The sequence below is a fragment of the Thalassophryne amazonica genome, chromosome 2 (genome assembly GCF_902500255.1).
Source record: "Thalassophryne amazonica chromosome 2, fThaAma1.1, whole genome shotgun sequence".
Lineage (NCBI taxonomy): Eukaryota > Metazoa > Chordata > Actinopteri > Batrachoidiformes > Batrachoididae > Thalassophryne > Thalassophryne amazonica.
This window is the reverse complement of record NC_047104.1, coordinates 103,909,588-103,932,076: the sequence shown is the minus strand read 5'-3', so window position 1 is coordinate 103,932,076 and position 22,489 is coordinate 103,909,588. Positions and strand designations below refer to the sequence as shown.

Genomic DNA, 22,489 nt, shown 5'->3' with positions numbered 1-22,489 from the left:
CAAACTTCATGACTGCAGTGATTAATCAACACCCAAATGTTCTCTTGCCACGTGCAGTTCCTGAGATGTAGGTTGAAGTAGTTTTGACCGAAGACAAGCAGTCAGTTGCTGACTTTCAGAAATGAACGCATCGCACTGGTTACTGATTTTAACTGTGTAGATTCATGGATGACTGAATGATAAGAAGGAAAAATAGAGGGTAATTACCTCCAGTTGCTCTATTAATAGGTTGGCTCGTTTGTTAAGCTCATTCATCATAATCATCTTTGCCATTTTAATCTGGTTCTCAGCCTTCCGCTGAGCAATCTTGACCCCATGAAGCCTACGAGGAGAGAAGAGGAGAGGAGAGAAAATGACTGCTGGTGGAAAAATCCTGCATTTGATCATTTATGCGCTGGTTTTCTGTACTCTGTTAAATAAGTGCCTTTTAGTTTGCACTTTGATAAATCTGACTGTGAGTAAACTGACCGGTCCTCTGTCTGTTTGGCATTATTTTCCACTGCAGACCTTCTGTCTTCCACCTGCACCATCAGGTTCTCTAACAGCCACTGCTGGTCCTGCAGGGCCTTCCCGATCTGCACCACCCTTAACACACAAGTGGCAACACACAAGATTACAGCGTCAGTCACTGAGAAAATTCACTCATTTATTAAATTCACCCCCAAGACACAACATTATGCAGGTGACCTTAGAGGCAACTGCTCCACTCACTGTAACATCACAGAGAACAAACGCTCATGAATACATAAAAGGTATAAGACCAGCCAAGGGTAGTGTATGCAGATGCTGATGATAAAAGTGACATTTATTTACAGAGTGTTGTTGCTCAGAGGCAGTGTTTAACCTGTGGTAAGCCCGTCTCTGCAGTGTCCTTGTCCTGTGCGTCTGAGGACTGACCTGTGGTTTTTGTGGGAAGACAGGTGACAGCTGCTACAGCACAGAAGGTCACATGACTCACAAAACAGCTCCAAGGGTTCCTGTCTGTGAGAGTGGCACATGAGGTGAGAACAAGGATACGGACCTGGACCTGAAAGACAAACAGAGGGAGGAGAAAAAGAGACTGTAGTTAGTAAATTTACACCTACAGTGAAAGGAAAGCATAAGCAGCCCTCAGGATGGGAGCTGAAAATAGTTTTTTGTTTTGTGGACATCAAATTGTCTTTGAGTTCACTGGTAGGTGCACAACAGTCATGTTGCACCTTCAAGCACAAAGAAACTGGGGAGAGCTGACATTTGCTGTTTAGTAAGCTTACAGTTGTGCTCAAACATTTACATATCCTGGCAGAATTTTTCCTTTTTTGGCCATTTTTAAGCGAATATGAATGACAACACAAAAACTTTTTTTTCCACTCATGGTTAGTGGTTAGTTGAAGCCATTTATTGTCAAGCAACTCTGTTTCCTCTGTTTAAATCAAAATGACAAGAGAACTACACAAATGTACCAGATCCAAAGTTTACATACCCCTGTTCTTAATACTGTGTATTGCCCCCTTTAACATCAATGACAGCTTGGAGTCTTTTGTGTTAGTTGTGGATGAGGCTCTCTGATGGTAAAGCTGCCACTGAATATGTTTCAGACTTTATTTACATCAATTACAAAGAAATAAAAAACAATATGGCACTCTATGGTAAATCTGATTGGAGTAGACAGTTCTCAAAAACTGAGTGACTGTGCAAGAAGGAGAAGAGTGAGGAAAGCCACCAAGACCCCAGACAAACCAGAAGTTATAGGCTTATGTGGCTGTGATTGGAGAAATTGTGCACAGTGCAAGCTTTGCATTTTGTATCACCAGTTATCCATCTTCATGATGAAGTGATATAGAGGGGAATTTTCTTAAAAAGAAGACCTGAAGGTTTAGCTACAAATTGCCAGAAGGTACATCTGAGATGCAAGCCTGGATTTGATCTGTTTTGGTGAAAGAAAATCCCTCTCTGCTTTACTCCACTTTGAAGCTAAGAGTAGTGATGAACAATGCAAAGCTTGCACTGTGCACAATTTCTCCAATCACAGCCACATAATCCCATAACTTCTTCTGGGTTGTCTGGGTGTCTTGGTGGCTTTCCTCACTCTTCTCCTTCTTGCACAGTCACTCAGTTTTTGAGAACTGTCTACTCCATGCAGATTTATCATAGAGTGCCATACTGTTTGTATTTCTTTGTAATTAATGTAAATAAAGTCCAAGACATATTCAGTGGCAGCTTTACCATCAGAGAGCCTCGTCCACAACTACCACAAAAGACTCCAAGCTGTCGATGTTAAAGGGGCAATACACAGTATTAAGAACAGGGGTATGTAAACTTTGGATCAGTGTCATTTGGCTAGTTCTCTTGTCATTTTGATTTAAAAAGAGGAAACAGTTGTTTGACAATAAACGGCTTCACCCAACTACGAACCATGAGTGAAAAAATGTTTTTGTATTGTCATTCATATTCTCTTAAAAATGGCCAAAAAAGCTAAAATTCTGCCAGGGTATGTAAACTTTTGAGCACAACTGTATGTATTTTGGGTCAAGGATGAATCCCACCAAAACGGAACGTTGATAGGACAAATATTTTTTGGTGAAATTACAAATATTACTAACAACATTGAACAATGCCATTCCAAATCACGATACAAACTTTGCATAATCCATTACCACCCTTGAAAAATGTCAGCTACCTATTTTATAAACACTACCCAATGTAGAGCCCGTGGATCCCCACAGGCAACTCGCTAGTATCATTTAATTTCACACCCATCCATACATGAAAACCATGAGTTTCTTCCACGCTTATTCAAATAATTTTTTCAATACCAACACTGATTAAAAAGCCCAAATTACATTCAGAGACCTGTTCAATCAGTCCACAGCAGCAAAACCTCACAGGTACCAATAAATATGAATATGTCTCATACTGTGCAATAATGTGCATTGTGTGGTAGATGTGGTAGATAGTTAATACAAATACAACTAGAGTCATACACGCACACACACGTGCACACTTGAGCAAAATGTCAACAGCCGAAACAAATAAACATAATGACACATTCACCTCCGAGCCTCCATAAATACTTTGTGTGAGGTGGAGATGCATGATTCACTTGATGAAACCCCAAATAAAAGTAGCTGAAAGATTAAAAAAAAGAAAACATTGCACACTGTTAAAGGATCTAACTTCCTGAGTGTGCACATTTTGCTTGAAATTTTATTGTGTCTGCATGAGACATAATTCACTGCCATGATTTCTTTCATTTCTCCCTGCGCAAACAAAATCTAACGTATCAAAGTTTCCTGCTGTGAGACTGCACGGACAAGTCCTGAGAACATGACCCACTTTCCACAGTTGGGCAGCCATGTGTCATCAAATGCCGACATCAATGATAGATCTCACACCAACTCACCCATGTTTTCAACAACAGAGACCTTTGTAGATGAAGACAAAAATCTTCATTTACATAGCTGTCATCCTGCCAACTCTGCTGTACAGATCTGAGACCTGAACCACTTACCACCACCACCTGAAGACCCTCGAGCAAACCCACCAATGTTGTTTAAGGAGTATCCTCCGTATCAGGTGGTAAGACTACCATACCAACATCAACATCCTGGCTGAAGCCAGGCTCCAAAGCAGTGTGTTGTCATCAAGAACCAGCTTTGGTAGGTGGGTCATGTTGTTCGGATTGATCTTCTTTTCCCAGCTAAGTCAAGGAAGATGGTCCAGAGAAAGGCAGAAGAAAGACAACAAGGACCTCCTGAAGCACAATCTCATGAGCTGCTCCATCAACTGGAAGACCTGGGAAGAAAACACGAGGGACTGAGCCAGCTGGTGAGCAATGATCCACAGGGAACTAGAAGTCTTCAAAAAAATGCAGGGAGACAAGACAGAGGACAAGAAGAGAAAGAGGACAAGACCCTGATCAGCAGAAACTTCTCACAGAAACCACGTGCAGCGTCTGTCAGAAACATCAAGACTGGGCCTGTTCAGTCATCTGCACATCATTCATAAAGTGCCAATGCATCGATGCCTTTGCATGAAAAGCTCCCAAACTAATATTGTACAGTTGGCAAATATTCCAGCCTGCTGCACCTTCACAGTAATAGAATTTTCCTTTTGATCTCAGAACAGTTGTTTGTTCTGCAGCAGAATTTAAATGACTCACACACGGGTAAACATGACAACATTCAATTTTAATCAAACAGGTGTAAAAGCAAGAAAAACCAGTCTGCACCTGCTCCCAAGTAAACTCCTTCAGTTTCATGTCTAATGTGTAACAGTGCATGCATACAGTATGTGGGACTATTCAATCTATACAATCTCAATGGCTAATCTTGCTAAAGAAACAAAAATCTGAGGTTTAAATAACATACCAACATTAAAACAAAATGGTAGTCGTCATGTTAGAGTGTTAAGGTCACATATTTTGGCTCTCTCCTGGGGGTTGAGTTGGAGTCCGTAGTGGAGATGTCAGAGAGGAGGATGCTGAGGAAGCTGCTCACCATCCGGGACAACACCCCTCACTCCCTGCATGCCACACTGACGTTCTGTCAGAGCACCTTCAGCCACAGACTGATACTACCGAGGTGCACCACAGAACTCCACAGGAGGTCTTTCCTACCTGTGGCAATCAGACTGTATAATTCCTCCCTCTTCTGCAGGATGAATACATAACAAACAGAGCTATTCAGAGTTATTCAGAGTAAATTTGTTGTACTTATTGTTAAAAAATAGTTGACTGTTTCTGTACTCTGGCAAAATAAATTCCTTTGGGATAAATAGTCGATAAAAGTTGATCTTATCTTATTTTGGACAAAATCTTAATCTGTTATGTAGAACATGTCTGAAAGTGGTATGCAGTGATTCATTCGAAAGAACAAAAAAAAGAAAGAAAGAAAGAAAGAAAGAAAGAAAGAAAGAAAGAAAGAAAGAAAGAAAGAAGAAGAATACAGTGAGACGTCCAAAATAGACCTAAAGATAATTAGACCCAATCCAAAATGGGGTCAAACTGCAGACCCACAAGAGAACGCCACCAATGGCAGCAGAATGTTCACAGTAAAACACTTAGCACTAAATTAAAATGAGCGCGGCTGCATCAGTATTTTATGGATTTGCGCAACAGACTGAACAAACAATGACTGAGGGATATATGGTCAGAGTGTAGAGTCTTGATCAGCTCTATCAGGAGAAACACTGGATTTTTTTCTTTCTGAATTGCTTCACGAACTGCTTCCCTACAATTCATAGTTCACTTTTCCTGCAATTCATTGCAGAAAAAAAAATATTTTACACCAAGGACTGTGATAAACAATGCAGTTTCAGCTGAAATTTTTGTTAATTAATCAATTGATCGATCAAACTCTCAAAGCAATGTACAAAGCGATGGAAAAAAAGGGCAATTTTTAAAACGGGTGAGTTACACAGTGACACCAGACCTATCCTATGAAGACTTTTGGTTTTGTTATATAGTGTTGTGGTTTGCTCCCTGTCTGTGTCCCTCTGTTGATAATCATTGTGTTCTGTCCGTGTCCTTTTGTTAGTATTCTTTGTGATCTGTCCCGTCTGAGTCCCTGTGTCTTCTTGTTTTTCAGTCGTGTTGTTCTTTCCTGTCTGCACTCTGTATGCTTTTGACTTCCATGTTAGTTCTCTACCTTTGTTTTAGAACGTTCCAGAACGTTGTACTTGTTCTTCTGCATGAATGCGTTAGTAGATTTTGAGCAGTGTTTAGATTTTTAGCAGTGTTTTTGTTGAAAGATCCAGCCCCGGTGCAACTTCAACTTTGTCACTGATTCATGAACTTTGTACTCAAGAATCTGCCGTCTTCCATTTCCTCACTATGTTCCTCACAGTGGAAACTGACAGCTGAAATCTCTGAGATAGCTTTTTGTATGTTTTGTATGTTACAAAGTATTGAGTTGAGCTTTGTTACTGACCAAATACTTATATTCCACCATAATTTACAAATAAATTCTTTAAAAATCCTACAATGTGATTTCCTGGATTTTTTTTTCTCTCATTTTGTCTCTCATAGTTGAAGTGTACCTATGATGAAAATTACAGACCTCTCTCATCTTTCTAAGTAGGAGAACGTGCGCAATCAGGGGCAGACTAAATACTTTATGGCCCCACTGTACCTCCCCTAAGCCATGATGTTGAACAATTTTTGTTTTCAGGTCATTTGAGAGTTGTTTAGAGGCTCCCATGTTGCCACTCATTAGAACAGATGCAAAGGAAACATTTGCAAATGACCACCTTAAACACCCTTTCTCATGATTGGATTCACCTGTGTAAGGAGGTCAAGGGTTAATGAGCTTACCAAACCAATTTTGTGTTACAATAATTAGTGCTAAATGTATTCAACTCATTAAAATGACAATGGTGCCCAAATTTATGCACCTGCCTAATTTTGTTTAAATAATTATTGCACACTTTCTGTAAATACTAGAAACTTCATTTCACTTTTCAAATAGTGTGTTTGTCTGCTATAGGATATATTTAAATGAACTCTCTGATCCAGACAACCAATGATTCTATAAAGGAAAATCATGAAAATTATCAGGGGTGCCCAAACTTTTGCATACAACTGTATATACAGAGAAACAGAAAAATGGACAAACCCTCACTGATGTCACCCATAAATTTCTTGAAGAATGGATCTGATGCTCAAGTGGGTTGGCTTTGGGTGGTGCCCTCTTTCTCATGTCTGACTATGCCTAACTCTCACCCCAACCACAAATGGGTAGAAGAGCAGAAGCAAAACCAGAGTGAGCAGAGTGGACTGACTGAAGCTAGAACATGTCCATCTTCTTGAAGTTACCAAGCCAGCTAAGGCTAACAGGCTAGGTCACCTGAGTTCAGGTGACTGATTAATGAACAGAGAGGTGGTCCTAACAACTGGTGGCTTCGCTGTGGGCATTAAAACCTGTGACTAGCATTTTATTTCAATAACAATGGCACTATCAGATCAGTGTTAACTAATCTATTGCATAGCTATCACTAACTGCTAATTAATGCTAATGTGTAAATGAAATAATCATCTTTCAGCTTTGCCTCATTGAATGGAACATTCCATCTATCAACTCGTGCGAATATTCTTCCCAATACACAAATGGAAATCATTCATTATTTGTTTTATATGACACCTAAAAATAACCTTGTCTTTAGACATTTTACTTAAATTTAGACAGGTAAAAAAGCACTTACATTTTGTGCTATAGTAGTAGATAACTTCCTTGTGTCATGGATGCATTTTTATGAAAATGTAAAGGAGTTCTTAAAAAAAAAAAACCCAATGAAGTTTTGGAAGACAATTAAATCTATTAATCAAACTAATGAATGCGGTGAGCTCCCATCTTGTATTGTAACAGACACTCAAAAAATTTACGATAAAGCAAAGATGTTGGACTGTTTTAACAAACACTTTGTAGCATCGGGTTCCTTGTTCGATTCACTTCATAGTACTCACAGAAACTTAGTAGACTTAAGTGTAGATTCTCGTGTTGGTATAACTCAACCTTTTAGTTTCACCCCTTTCACAGTCAGTGAGGTACACAAAGCCCTCAAACACTTAAACATCTCGACATCTCCAGGACCTGACAACCTTGAGCCCTATTTCCTAAAAATAGCAGCTGACTTTATAGCCTCACCTTTGACTCACCTCTTCAACCTCATTCTGGCCACAAATGAAATTCCATCAATTTGGAAATCGGTTTTTGTTCTCCCTCTGTTAAAAGGTGGTGATCCAACACTTCTGAATAATTACAGACCAATATCTAAATTATCCGCCTTGGTCAAACTACTGGAGTCACTCATCAGTATTCAAGTTAAAGAATTTCTGTCTGACAATAATATCTTATCTGATTTTCAGTCTGGTTTTAGGAAGCAACATAGCACAACCACTGCTGCTTTAAAAGTAGTTAATGACATCATTACCACCCTGGACAGTAAACATCATTGTGCAGCTCTGTTCATAGATCTCACAAAAGCTTTTGATACAGTTGATCATACGATACTGGAACATAGGCTCACTGCATGCAGATTTTCAAATCAGACAGTAAAATGGTTTCACAACTACCTTTCAGGCCGGACTCAATGTGTGAAGATAGATGGATTCACATCAGAAACACTCACCATCACCAAGGGTGTACCACAGGGATCAGTATTAGGACCTCTACTATTCATTCTCTACATTAATAACATAAATCAGAATATTTTAAATGCACATTCACATTTTTACGCTGATGACACAATCATCTACAGCAATGCACATTCACACGCTCAAGCCATCAATCATTTACAATCAGCTTTCGACATTATTCAAAATAATCTTCTTAATTTAAAACGTATCTTAAAGTCAGACAAAACAAAAGTCATGTTGTTTCCAAACACCAAATCCAACCCTCAAATCCTGCCACAAATCACCACCTTGCAGGGAATTCAAACAGAATTTGTTAAACAATACAAATATCTTGGAATTTGTATTGACAATGCACTTTCATTTGCACATCATATTAATCTGCTTGTAAATCGACTCAGAATCAGGTTGGGTTTCTTTTGTCGAATTCTGACTTGTCTGTCCTTTGAGGCCCGGAGGAGGCTTGTTGCCACCACTTTTATGCCAATATTGGACTACGGCGATGCATTGTACATGCACTCATCAGCTCAGAGTCTGAGAGCTCTTGATGCTGTCTATCATGGAGCTCTGAGGTTCATCACTGGCCTCAGAGCTCTTACACATCATTGTATTCTTTATGCTCGTGTTGGTTGGTCCTCCCTGGCGTTTCGCAGGCTTAGGCATTTGTATTTACTCATCTATAAATGTTTACTTGGTCAGCTTCCTGGTTACTTAAGGATGTATTTCTCGGAAATGCACTGGTTCCTATCAACTTCGTTCTGCCGACCGTTTTTTATTGTCAGTCCCAAAGGTCCGGTCAGAACTGGGAAAGAAGGGCTTTCAGTTTGCTGCACCCTCTGCATGGAACCTTATACAGAATGACTTAAAACTGAAGGAGCTGGTCTCCTTAGAATCTTTTAAAGGACTTTTAAATGACAGAGATGCTGGCACATTGACTTGTAGTTGTTTTAACTGATTTTTTTGTAAAAATGTGTTGTTTTTTGAACTTTTATACTGAAACTTTTCTATTGGCTGATAATTTGTTTATTCTGTATGTGTGGTGGAATGCTGAAATTGATACGTAACCTTGCTGCCTGTCTTGGCCAGGACGCTCTTGTAAAAGAGATTTTTAATCTCAATGAGACTTTTTTTGTGGTTAAATAAAGGTAATAATAATAATAATAAAATTACACTGAGATGCATGGAACCAAAATGCATGGTATATTGAAGTGCATGACAAATGATGTACATATGATGTACAAATGATGTACATGATCAAACATATCAATGTCTTGTTATAATCTGGTTCTTTGTGTTCTTGAGCCTTGTGGTTTTGACTCTTGCTTGCCTCTACTGGTGGTTGGCTCTCACTGCGGTATTGTATCACTTCCTGTTCTGGAGCACAGCGGTGTTTTGCTGTATCTGTTAGCTGTTTAATCTGCGCAGTTAGACTGATCTAGTTACCTAGATAACGATTTGTTTCACAGTGTAATCTTCACGTGCCTTAACTAAAGCACTCCCTCTGCTGAATCACCTCTAAATTATTTACACATTACTCACTTTGTGTGTTTGTAGGAATCTGCTAGCTTAGCGCAGCTACTAGCTCTTAGCCGGTTTAGCATGGCGGCTTCTCCTGTCTCTCCCGCACTTTTCTGCTCTGGGTGTGAAATGTTTAGTTATTCCTCGGCCTCCTTTAGCAGTAATGGTACTTGTAATAAGTGTAGCTTATTCGTAGCTTTGGAGGCCAGGCTGGGCAAATTGGAGACTCGGCTCCGCACCGTGGAAAATTCTACAGCTAGCCAGGCCCCTGTAGTCGGTGCGGACCAACGTAGCTTAGCCGCCGTTAGTTTCCCTCTGGCAGATCCCGAGCAGCCGGGAAAGCAGGCTGACTGGGTGACTGTGAGGAGGAAGCGTAGCCCTAAACAGAAGCCCCGTGTACACCGCCAACCCGTTCACATTTCTAACCGTTTTTCCCCACTCGACGACACACCCGCCGAGGATCAAACTCTGGTTATTGGCGACTCTGTTTTGAGAAATGTGAAGTTAGCGACACCAGCAACCATAGTCAATTGTCTTCCGGGGGCCAGAGCAGGCGACATTGAAGGAAATTTGAAACTGCTGGCTAAGGCTAAGCGTAAATTTGGTAAGATTGTAATTCACGTCGGCAGTAATGACACCCGGTTACGCCAATCGGAGGTCACTAAAATTAACACTGAATCGGTGTGTAACTTTGCAAAAACAATGTCGGACTCTGTAGTTTTCTCTGGGCCCCTCCCCAATCGGACCGGGAGTGACATGTTTAGCCGCATGTTCTCCTTGAATTGCTGGCTGTCTGAGTGGTGTCCAAAAAATGAGGTGGGCTTCATAGATAATTGGCAAAGCTTCTGGGGAAAACCTGGTCTTGTTAGGAGAGACGGCATCCATCCCACTTTGGATGGAGCAGCTCTCATTTCTAGAAATCTGGCCAATTTTCTTAAATCCTCCAAACCGTGACTATCCAGGGTTGGGACCAGGAAGCAGAGTTGTAGTCTTACACACCTCTCTGCAGCTTCTCTCCCCCTGCCATCCCCTCATTACCCCATCCCCGTAGAGACGGTGCCTGCTCCCAGACCACCAATAACCAGCAAAAATCTATTTAAGCATAAAAATTCAAAAAGAAAAAATAATAGCACCTTCAACTGCACCACAGACTAAAACAGTTAAATGTGGTCTATTAAACATTAGGTCTCTCTCTTCTAAGACCCTGTTAGTAAATGATATAATAATTGATCAACATATTGATTTATTCTGCCTTACAGAAACCTGGTTACAGCAGGATGAATATGTTAGTTTAAATGAGTCAACACCTCCAAGTCACACTAACTGCCAGAATGCTCGTAGCACGGGCCGAGGCGGAGGATTAGCAGCAATCTTCCATTCCAGCTTATTAATTAATCAAAAACCCAGACAGAGCTTTAATTCATTTGAAAGCTTGACTCTTAGTCTTGTCCATCCAAATTGGAAGTCCCAAAAACCAGTTTTATTTGTTATTATCTATCGTCCACCTGGTCGTTACTGTGAGTTTCTCTGTGAATTTTCAGACCTTTTGTCTGACTTAGTGCTTAGCTCAGATAAGATAATTATAGTGGGCGATTTTAACATCCACACAGATGCTGAGAATGACAGCCTCAACACTGCATTTAATCTATTATTAGACTCAATTGGCTTTGCTCAACATGTAAATGAGTCCACCCACCACTTTAATCATATCTTAGATCTTGTTCTGACTTATGGTATGGAAATTGAAGACTTAACAGTATTCCCTGAAAACTCCCTTCTGTCTGATCATTTCTTCTGATGGACTACCCAGCAGTGGGGAATAAGTTTCATTACACTAGAAGTTTTTCAGAAAGCGCTGTAACTAGGTTTAAGGATATGATTCCTTCTTTATGTTCTCTAATGCCATATACCAACACAGTGCAGAGTAGCTACCTAAACTCTGTAAGTGAGATAGAGTATCTCGTCAATAGTTTTACATCCTCATTGAAGACAACTTTGGATGCTGTAGCTCCTCTGAAAAAGAGAGCTTTAAATCAGAAGTGCCTGACTCTGTTGTGAAAGTGTAGGAACACGGACCCACAACAGGGGGCGCAAATGAACGGACAATGGAGGAAGTCAAATAACAACACTTTACTGTTGTGAATAAGCACAACAAACACAACGGATCACAACAATAGACAAAGAAGTCAATTTACAAGAATGTGTCACGTGGGCAGGCTCGAAGATAAGAGACGTCTGTCCAAAGCAGAACCGGAACCACACGATTTCCTCCGCCACCGAACCCCGGGAATACTGGAGCCGCCAAGTCCCGAACTCCCAGGTGGCCACTGCCTCCGCGTGTCGGATCTGGTACTGCTGGCGAGGAACAAAAACAGTTAAAGGTGGGTGCGTTGGCACCCAGCAATCCGTATGGCGGGGAAAACCACCTCCACCTCTCGTTGGAAGAATGTCTGCTATTCAACGCACAAAAGTAATAAAGGGTTACTGTCAAAAACACAGTCAGCTGAGAACGTTACCTTCGAGGTAGAGCGATATCTCGGCAAAGAGGTGGAGATGTCGTCCTGCTGATATACCCCTGCTGATCAGATGATTGGTGACAGCTGTTGTAGGTGATAAGTGACAGCTGTCACCCCGGCTGCTCCTGTGAGGCGGCAGCGCCCTCTGGTGCCTGGAGCCCGCACTCCAGACAGGGAGCCCTCTGGTGGTGGTGGGCCAGCAGTACCTCCTCTTCAGCGGCCCACACAACAGGACCCCCCCCTCAACGGGTGCCTCCTGGCGCCCGACCAGGCTTGTCCGGGTGGCGGCGGTAGAAATCGGCCAGGAGGGCCGGGTCCAGGATGAAGCTCCTCTTCACCCAGGAGCGTTCTTCGGGTCCGTACCCCTCCCAGTCCACCAAATACCGGAAGCCCCGGCCCATCCTACGGACATCCAAGAGCCGGCGCACAGTCCAAGCCGGCTCGCCATCGATGATCCGGGCAGGAGGCGGCGCCGGACCCGGAGCACAGAGGGGTGAGGTGTGATGCGGTTTTATCCGGGACACATGGAAAACAGGATGGATCCGCAGTGAGGCTTCAGCTTCCGGCCTCACTGCGGCTGGATTGATGACCTTAAGGATTTTGAAGGGGCCGATGTAACGGTCCTGTAGTTTGGGGGAGTCCACTTTGAGGGGAATGTCCTTTGTGGACAACCACACCTCCTGCCCTGGCCGATACGCAGGGGCCGGGGTCCGCCGACGGTCTGCATGGGCTTTTGCCCTCGTCCGGGCCTTCAGCAAAGCAGAACGGGCGGCGCGCCACACCCGACGGCACTTCCGTAGGTGGGCCTGGACCGACCTCTCTCCCTCAACCACCGGAAACAACGGGGGCTGATACCCCAGACACACCTCAAAAGGGGAGAGGCCGGTGACTGAAGACACCTGGCTGTTATGGGCATACTCGATCCAGGCCAAATGGGTACTCCAGGCCGCCGGGTGCGCGGCCGTTACGCAGCGCAAGGCCTGTTCCACCTCCTGATTTACCCGTTCTGCTTGCCCGTTGGTCTGGGGATGATACCCGGACGAGAGACTCACCGTGGCCCCCAGTTCCCGGCAGAAGCTCCTCCAGACTTGCGAGGAGAACTGGGGACCGCGATCGGAGACGATGTCTGCTGGAATCCCATGCAGCCGGACGACGTGGTGGACGAGGAGGTCCGCTGTCTGCTGGGCAGTCGGGAGCTTCGGGAGGGCCACGAAGTGGGCCGCCTTGGAGAATCGGTCCACTATCGTGAGGATGGTGGTGTTGCCCTGGGACGGCGGGAGGCCCGTGACAAAATCCAGGCCGATGTGGGACCAGGGGCGATGAGGCACAGGCAGCGGCTGGAGCAGCCCCTGGCGCAGGTGGTGCAGGCCTGGATATAATCCCGGACGTCGGCCTCCAGGGACACCCACCAGAAGCGCTGCCGGACAACTGCCACGGTCCTACGCACCCCTGGATGACAGGAGAACTTGGAGCCATGACAGAAGTCCAGGACTGCAGCCCTGGCCTCTGGTGGGACATAAAGTCTGTTCTTCGGCCCAGTTCCGGGATCCGGGCTCCGTGCCAGGGCCTCCCGGACGGTTTTCTCTACGTCCCAGGTGAGGATGGCCACGATAGCGGACTCCAGGATGATAGGTTCCGGTGGATCCGACAACAACGTTTTGACTTCGTCTTCATGTACCCGGGACAAGGCATCCGATCTCTGGTTTTTGGTCCCGGGACGGTAGGTGATCCGGAAGTCAAAACGGCCGAAGAACAGTGACCAGCGGACTTGCCTGGGGTTCAGCCGCTTGGCGGTCCTGATATACTCCAGGTTCCGGTGGTCAGTGAAAACCGTGAATGGCACGGACGTTCCCTCCAACAGATGTCTCCACTCTTCAAGAGCCTCTTTCACCGTAAGGAGTTCTCGATTGCCGACGTCATAGTTCCGTTCGGCCGGGGTCAACCTGCGGGAAAAATAGGCACACGGGTGAAGGACCTTATCGGCCTTTCCGCTCTGGGATAGCACGGCTCCTATCCCTGAGTCCGAGGCGTCCACTTCAACCACAAACTGGCGACTAGGATCGGGCTGCACCAGAACAGGTGCAGACAAGAAGCGCCGTTTCAACTCCTTGAACGCGGCATCGCACCGATCCGACCAGGTGAAGGGAACTTTTGGAGAGGTCAGGGCTGTCAGGGGGCTAACTACCTGACTGTAGCCCTTAATGAACCTCCTGTAGAAATTCGCAAAGCCGAGGAACTGTTGCAGCTTCCTACGGCTGGTGGGTTGGGGCCAGTCTCTCACCGCCGCAACCTTGGCCAGATCAGGAGCGACGGAGTTGGGGGAGATGATAAACCCCAGGAAGGACAAAGAGGTGCGGTGAAACTCACACTTCTCGCCCTTCACAAACAGCCGGTTCTCCAACAACCGCTGCAGGACCTGACGGACATGCCGGACATGAGTCTCAGGATCCGGAGAAAAGATGAGTATATCGTCTAGATATACGAAGACGAATCGGTGCAGGCAATCCCGGAAGACATCGTTAACTAATGCTTGGAACGTCGCGGGGGCGTTTGTGAGGCCGAACGGCATGACCAGGTACTCAAAGTGACCTAAGGGGGTGTTGAATGCCGTCTTCCACTCGTCTCCCTTCCGGATCCGAACCAGGTGATACGCATTTCTAAGATCTAGCTTAGTGAATATCTGGGCTCCATGCAGGGGCGTGAACACTGAATCTAACAAGGGCAACGGGTATCGATTACGAACCGTGATTTCGTTCAGCCCCCTATAATCAATGCATGGACGAAGTCCGCCGTCTTTTTTACCCACAAAAAAGAAACCTGCACCCATCGGGGAGGTGGAATTCCGGATCAACCCGGCGGCTAAAGAGTCCCGGATGTAGGTCTCCATTGATTCGCGCTCAGGTCGTGAGAGGTTGTACAGCCTGCTGGACGGGAACTCAACGCCTGGAACCAAATCAATGGCACAATCGTACGGACGGTGGGGGGGAAGGGTGAGCGCCAGAACCTTAATGAACACATCCACAAGATCATGGTACTCCACCGGCACCGTCCCAAGATTGGGCGGGACTCTGACCTCCTCCTTAGCCTGGGAACCGGGAGGAACCGAGGAACCTAAACATGCCCGATGGCAGGTCTCGCTCCACTGAACCACTACCCCGGACGGCCAATCGATCCGGGGATTGTGTTTTAACATCCAAGGGAACCCGAGAATCACACGGGAGGTGGCAGGAGTCACGAAAAACTCGATCTCCTCCCGGTGGTTTCCTGACACCACCAGAGTTACTGGTGGTGTCTTATGTGTGATTAGAGGGAGTAGGGAGCCATCTAGTGCCCGCACCTGCACAGGCGAGGTAAGCGCCACCAGAGGGAGCCCTGCCTCCCTGGCCCATCTGCTGTCTAGCAGATTCCCTTCAGAGCCCATGTCCACCAGTGCTGGGGCCTTCAGGGTTAAATCCTCATAAAGGATTGTCACTGGGAGTCGTGTGGCAATATGGGTATGTCCCACGTGAATGTTTTGGCCCACCCCTAACCCAGTTTCTAGGGGCGGGCGTTGGTGTTTTAACCACTCGGGGCAGTCCCTCACTTGATGCTCTATCGAGCCACAAACAAAGCACGCTCCGCGGACCAGCCTCCTTTGTCTATCTGGTGGCCTAAATGTGGCCCTGCTCGTGTCCATAGCTTCATCAGCAGGGGGAGCTGTAACCACACGGAGCGTAGAGGCCGTGGAGCGTGGGGAGGGCGGAACTCGGTCGGAACCGGAAGGGAGAGGGACGGCGCGTGCCCGGCCACGCCCTTCATCTCGTTCCCGACGGCGTTCTTCTAACCGATTGTCTAATCGTATAACGAGATCGATAAGTCCCGTCTAAATCCCGCGGTTCGTCCTTGGCCACCAGGTGCTCCTTCAGGACCAACGACAGTCCGTTTACGAAGGCGGCACGGAGGGCAGTGCTATTCCAGACGGACCTCGCAGCCGCGATGCGGAAGTCGACTGCATAAGCAGCTGCGCTCCGGCGCCCCTGTCTCATTGACAGCAGCACGGCTGAAGGGGTCTCTCCTCTATTTGGGTGATCGAACACTGTTCTGAACTCCCTCACAAACCCATCATATGTCAGAAGGAGCCGTGAATTTTGCTCCCAGAGCGCTGTAGCCCAAGAGCGTGCCTCGCCGCGAAGCAGATTAATTACATAAGCTATCTTACTAGCATCAGTCGCGTACATGACGGGACGTTGTGCGAAGACGAGCGAACACTGCATAAGAAAGTCCGCGCATGTCTCCACACAACCCCCGTACGGCTCTGGAGGGCTTATGTATGCTTCAGAGGAAGGTGGGAGGGGTCATTGAACGACCTGTGGAACGTCATTGTTGCGCACAGGGTCGACAGGAGGGGGAGCCGCAGCAGCGCCCTGAGGGCGCGCTTCCACCTGCGCGGCGAGAGCCTCCACCCTGCGGTTAAGGAGGACGTTCTGCTTGGTCATTAGATCCAGCCGAGCCGTAAAGGCGGTGAGGATTCGCTGCAACTCACCGATCATTCCTCCTGCAGACGTGCGCCCTGCTCTTCCATTGGCCGTTCAACAGCCGGTTGACGCCCCTCGGGGTCCATGACGTTGGCCGAGATATCCTGTTGTGAAAGTGTAGGAACACGGACCCACAACAGGGGGCGCAAATGAACGGACAATGGAGGAACTCAAATAACAACACTTTACTGTTGTGAATAAGCACAACAAAACACAACGGATCACAACAATAGACAAAGAAGTCAATTTACAAGAATGTGTCACGTGGGCAGGCTCGAAGATAAGAGACGTCTGTCCAAAGCAGAACCGGAACCACACGATTTCCTCCGCCACCGAACCCCGGGAATACTGGAGCCGCCAAGTCCCGAACTCCCAGGTGGCCACTGCCTCCGCGTGTCGGATCTGGTACTGCTGGCGAGGAACAAAAACAGTTAAAGGTGGGTGCGTTGGCACCCAGCAATCCGTATGGCGGGGAAAACCACCTCCACCTCTCGTTGGAAGAATGTCTGCTATTCAACGCACAAAAGTAATAAAGGGTTACTGTCAAGAACACAGTCAGCTGAGAACGTTACCTTCTAGGTAGAGCGATATCTCGGCAAAGAGGTGGAGATGTCGTCCTGCTGATATACCCCTGCTGATCAGATGATTGGTGACAGCTGTTGTAGGTGATAAGTGACAGCTGTCACCCCGGCTGCTCCTGTGAGGCGGCAGTGCCCTCTGGTGCCTGGAGCCCGCACTCCAGACAGGGCGCCCTCTGGTGGTCGTGGGCTAGCAGTACCTCCTCTTCAGCGGCCCACACAACAGACTCCGTGGTATAACTCACAAACTTGCAGCTTAAAGCAGATAACCCGTAAGTTGGAGAGGAAATGGCGTCTCACTAATTTAGAAGATCTTCACTTAGCCTGGAAAAAGAGTCTGTTGCTCTATAAAAAAAAGCCCTCCGTAAAGCTAGGACATCTTACTACTCATCACTAATTGAAGAAAATAAGAACAACCCCAGGTTTCTTTTCAGCACTGTAGCCAGGCTGACAAAGAGTCAGAGCTCTATTGAGCCGAGTATTGCTTTAACTTTAACTAGTAATGACTTCATGACTTTCTTTGCTAATAAAATTTTAACTATTAGAGAAAAAATTACTCATAACCATCCCAAAGACGTATCGTTATCTTTGGCTGCTTTCAGTGATGCCGGTATTTGGTTAGACTCTTTCTCTCAGATTGTTCTGAGTTATTTTCATTAGTTACTTCATCCAAACCATCAACATGTCTATTAGACCCCATTCCTACCAGGCTGCTCAAGGAAGCCCTACCATTATTTAATGCTTCGATCTTAAATATGATCAATCTATCTTTATTAGTTGGCTATGTACCACAGGCTTTTAAGGTGGCAGTAATTAAACCATTACTTAAAAAGCCATCACTTGACCCAGCTATCTTAGCTAATTATAGACCAATCTCCAACATTCCTTTTCTCTCAAAAATTCTTGAAAGGGTAGTTGTAAAACAGCTAACTGATCATCTGCAGAGGAATGGTCTATTTGAAGAGTTTCAGTCAGGTTTTAGAATTCATCATAGTACAGAAACAGCATTAGTGAAGGTTACAAATGATCTTCTTATGGCCTCAGACAGTGGACTCATCTCTGTGCTTGTTCTGTTAGACCTCAGTGCTGCTTTTGATACTGTTGACCATAAAATTTTATTACAGAGATTAGAGCATGCCATAGGTATTAAAGGCACTGCGCTGCGGTGGTTTGAATCATATTTATCTAATAGATTACAATTTGTTCATATAAATGGGGAATCTTCTTCACAGACTAAGGTTAATTATGGAGTTCCACAAGGTTCTGTGCTAGGACCAATTTTATTCACTTTATACATGCTTCCCTTAGGCAGTATTATTAGACAGCATTGCTTAAATTTTCATTGTTACGCAGATGATACCCAGCTTTATCTATCCATGAAGCTAGAGGACACACACCAATTAGCTAAACTGCAGGATTGTCTTACAGACATAAAGACATGGATGACCTCTAATTTCCTGCTTTTAAACTCAGATAAAACTGAAGTTATTGTACTTGGCCCCACAAATCTTAGAAACATGGTGTCTAATCAGATCCTTACTCTGGATGGCATTACCCTGACCTCTAGTAATACTGTGAGAAATCTTGGAGTCATTTTTGATCAGGATATGTCATTCAATGCGCATATTAAACAAATATGTAGGACTGCTTTTTTGCATTAGCGCAATATCTCTAAAATTAGAAAGGTCTTGTCTCAGAGTGATGCTGAAAAACTAATTCATGCATTTATTTCCTCTAGGCTGGACTATTGTAATTCATTATTATCAGGTTGTCCTAAAAGTTCCCTGAAAAGCCTTCAGTTAATTCAAAATGCTGCAGCTAGAGTACTAACGGGGACTAGAAGGAGAGAGCATATCTCACCCATATTGGCCTCTCTTCATTGGCTTCCTGTTAATTCTAGAATAGAATTTAAAATTCTTCTTCTTACTTATAAGGTTTTGAATAATCAGGTCCCATCTTATCTTAGGGACCTCATAGTACCATATCACCCCAATAGAGCACTTCGCTCTCAGACTGCAGGCTTACTTGTAGTTCCTAGGGTTTGTAAGAGTAGAATGGGAGGCAGAGCCTTCAACTTTCAGGCTCCTCTCCTGTGGAACCAGCTCCCAATTCAGATCAGGGAGACAGACACCCTCTCTACTTTTAAGATTAGGCTTAAAACTTTCCTTTTTGCTAAAGCTTATAGTTAGGGCTGGATCAGGTGACCCTGAACCATCCCTTAGTTATGCTGCTATAGACTTAGACTGCTGGGGGGTTCCCATGATGCACTGAGTGTTTCTTTCTCTTTCTGCTCTGTATGCACCACTCTGCATTTAATCATTAGTGATTGATCTCTGCTCCCCTCCACAGCATGTCTTTTTCCTGGTTCTCTCCCTCAGCCCCAACCAGTCCCAGCAGATGACTGCCCCTCCCTGAGCCTGGTTCTGCTGGAGGTTTCTTCCTGTTAAAAGGGAGTTTTTCCCTTCCCACTGTCGCCAAGTGCTTGCTCACAGGGGGTCGTTTTGACCGTTGGGGTTTTTACGTAATTATTGTATGGCCTTGCCTTACAATATAAGGTGCCTTGGGGCAACTGTTTGTTGTGATTTGGTGCTATATAAATAAAATTGATTGATTGAATTGATTGAATGTCATGTGACATACAATCCACCAATCAAATGACAAGGATCTATTTAGTCGTGATATAAAAACTACTAAGGAGTGACAGATATCCAGTGGCACAATTTTTTTTCTTCCACACAGTAACACCTACATACAAAGACTGAAATATAATTTCTAAAGAGGTCAGTATAGAAACTGCAGCCCTGCAGAATATTCATTAAACAGTAAGATGAATGAACACAGCGTCACTGTTGCATGCTGACCGATTCACCTCAGGCAGGCCCCTTCTAACTGCTCATCAAAGATGTGTTGAAGAGCTGAACATCAGCCACTATGCATTAACCCGACATGAAAGACCACATCCTGTCAGTCAGCGCAGTCTCACACTTCTCACATGTACACTATTCAAGCACTGAGAGACAATAAAGCCACTTAAGATCTAATCATTACATTCTGATAACACAGGTTAAAAAACGAAAACAAGTGGCACACTCAAAGCATCTTTAAATAGTAAAGCCAACCAGGAATCAGGGAAGCACTTGAGAAACTGGGTTACTTATTAGAAAGAGATGCAATAACATCTGCAGATCTCTAGGAATCATTAACAACCAGCTGTAATGTTATGTATAATCCACTGTAATGACACATAATTAACAAAGCACAGGAAAAGTAACCCCAAACAGCTGTAAAGAAAACTGTAAAGGAAACACACCGTGTCATCGGGATGGGCGGTACACTTGTGTCAAAGTCATCAGTGGTGTGATACTGCACCAAGATACAGACTGAGCAACACAGTCAACCATTGTGATAAATCAGTTTGATCACAATAATAGCACAATAGAACAGCATTAATGGAACACAGCAACAGACATTTTACAAATCAAAGTTTGTGAAAATCTATGATTCATGATGTTGTTCATTCAGATTTTAACTTTGAAGGAACAGATTTTAAAATGAAATTGGCCCAGGATAAATACTTTCTCATAAAAAACATCATTCTAATTAAAGGGGCTGTATAGTGTAAACCATCACTACTAGTGTGATGAAATACAATCACAAAAAGGTGAAAAATGCAGTGGTATAATTTTATGTCAAATCACCCACCCTTACTGTGTACCCCCACTAACTATTTGTGACAGTGCCACGGACAGTAGAAATACGGTAGATGACTCATGTAACATTGAGCAGCTTGCCTTCTTCAGTGGGAGGCAGTGAGGAGGATCCTTTCTGGTGCACGTCAGGACACTGGGAAGCACTGGGCCTTGGCTGTTGGTGCACGTTGTTATACTGGGAGGTGGTAGGGGGCCTTTTGATGCTGATGCACATCAGTACACTGGTAGCACAACCACTTGTTGCAGAGTGTGCACAGGCTCTGTGCGAGCTCTGAGCACTCTGAGCAGCTCTGAACAGATGCAAAGAAAAGGCTGCTAGTCTGAAACAAACAGGCAGAACTCTTGTGCATTCACTCACACATAGGCACGTGTGATTAAAAAAGACGAAGGGGCATATGTCGGAAACATTTGTGTTGTGCAGAATCACCACTGCTGCAAAGTGTTAAGTTGTTATCACACTCACCCGTGCCTTGTAGCTCTCACAGATTGTCACAAGTACACAGAACTTGAAATGGGAATAAAACAAACTGTGCAAGATCACTGCACATCACTTTTTGATTTATCTACAGCTCAAAATTTATAAATGTGAAGAATGGGACATAAATGGTCACAGAACAGCAAAAATGTTATAAAGCTTTTTTTCCACTAAAAGCATCTTTGCATTTTGAGAACTCTTGATGAGCAAAGAGCAGCACCAACGGCCAATCTTCAGTCCGAAAGCAATTACCGTGCAACGCAGGCATGAGTGTTGCTCATGCACAAATAGTCTTTGCAAAACTCACGAAGAATAACCACAGCCACCCTCGTGGTTTTCAAGCACAGCACTACTGAGCCTTTTAAACAGCTGCACAACACAGCAAGCAATCTCTGGTACATGAAGTGATGATTGGAAGGTAAAGCTGAAATAAACTGCTTACCTTCTCCATTTCAATGCCTTTGAGAGTGGTGCCGCCTTCACAGCAGGAGGACAGCATGCAGCAGCAGCAGCAGCACAAACACTGAGGTTTCTACCTGAGGCAGGAAGCAACGTGCACCGAAAGGTGGCCCCAGAGGAGAGGTTTACATGACAGCCTCGCTGAGTTCTTCCTTCCCCAGATCATCCATGTGCGAGACTCCTGACTGCAGGAGAGAGGAGCATCACTTTTAATTTCACCCCTGTGCTCACTGCTACACGCACCAAAAAGGAGAAAATCTCATTCCTTTTCTTAAGTAAGCCTGTGCATAGTAATTGGGAATTAGGGAGATAAGATAATTATTTTTTTGTAGGGCAAAATATCCCGGAAGCCATTTGGAGGAAGAAACACAGAATGACCTACAATGAGCAAGGAGGAGGATGTACTGCTATGTTCTTTGGAGCAGGACTAGTTATTGTTGGGCTCAGGCTAGCTGTGGCCTTCTTCTTCATCCCTTTGTCAGCACAAAGGGAGGACAGATCCCAGTAGAGCTGCACACCAACGTAGAACACCAAAACCGGGTCAGTGCTCTGATAAAAGCTCCAGATGAGACAAGGATACACTCCTGCAACTTCCTCTAATACTGTGAA

The 22,489-nt window shown here is 44.8% G+C and overlaps 1 protein-coding gene across 1 annotated transcript in view; it reads right to left on the bottom strand.

Moving 5' to 3' along the window:
* trim66 (tripartite motif containing 66) overlaps window positions 1-22,019 on the bottom strand; it is a 59,059-nt gene extending 37,040 nt beyond the window's left edge. Inside the window, 6 exon segments of the mRNA XM_034191060.1 lie at window positions 208-322; window positions 469-585; window positions 898-1,027; window positions 21,028-21,136; window positions 21,138-21,236; window positions 21,864-22,019. Of these exon segments, the coding sequence (XP_034046951.1) occupies window positions 208-322; window positions 469-585; window positions 898-1,027; window positions 21,028-21,136; window positions 21,138-21,236; window positions 21,864-21,920 (627 nt within the window). The 5' untranslated portion in view covers window positions 21,921-22,019.
* Between the last annotated feature and the right edge of the window lie 470 nt (window positions 22,020-22,489).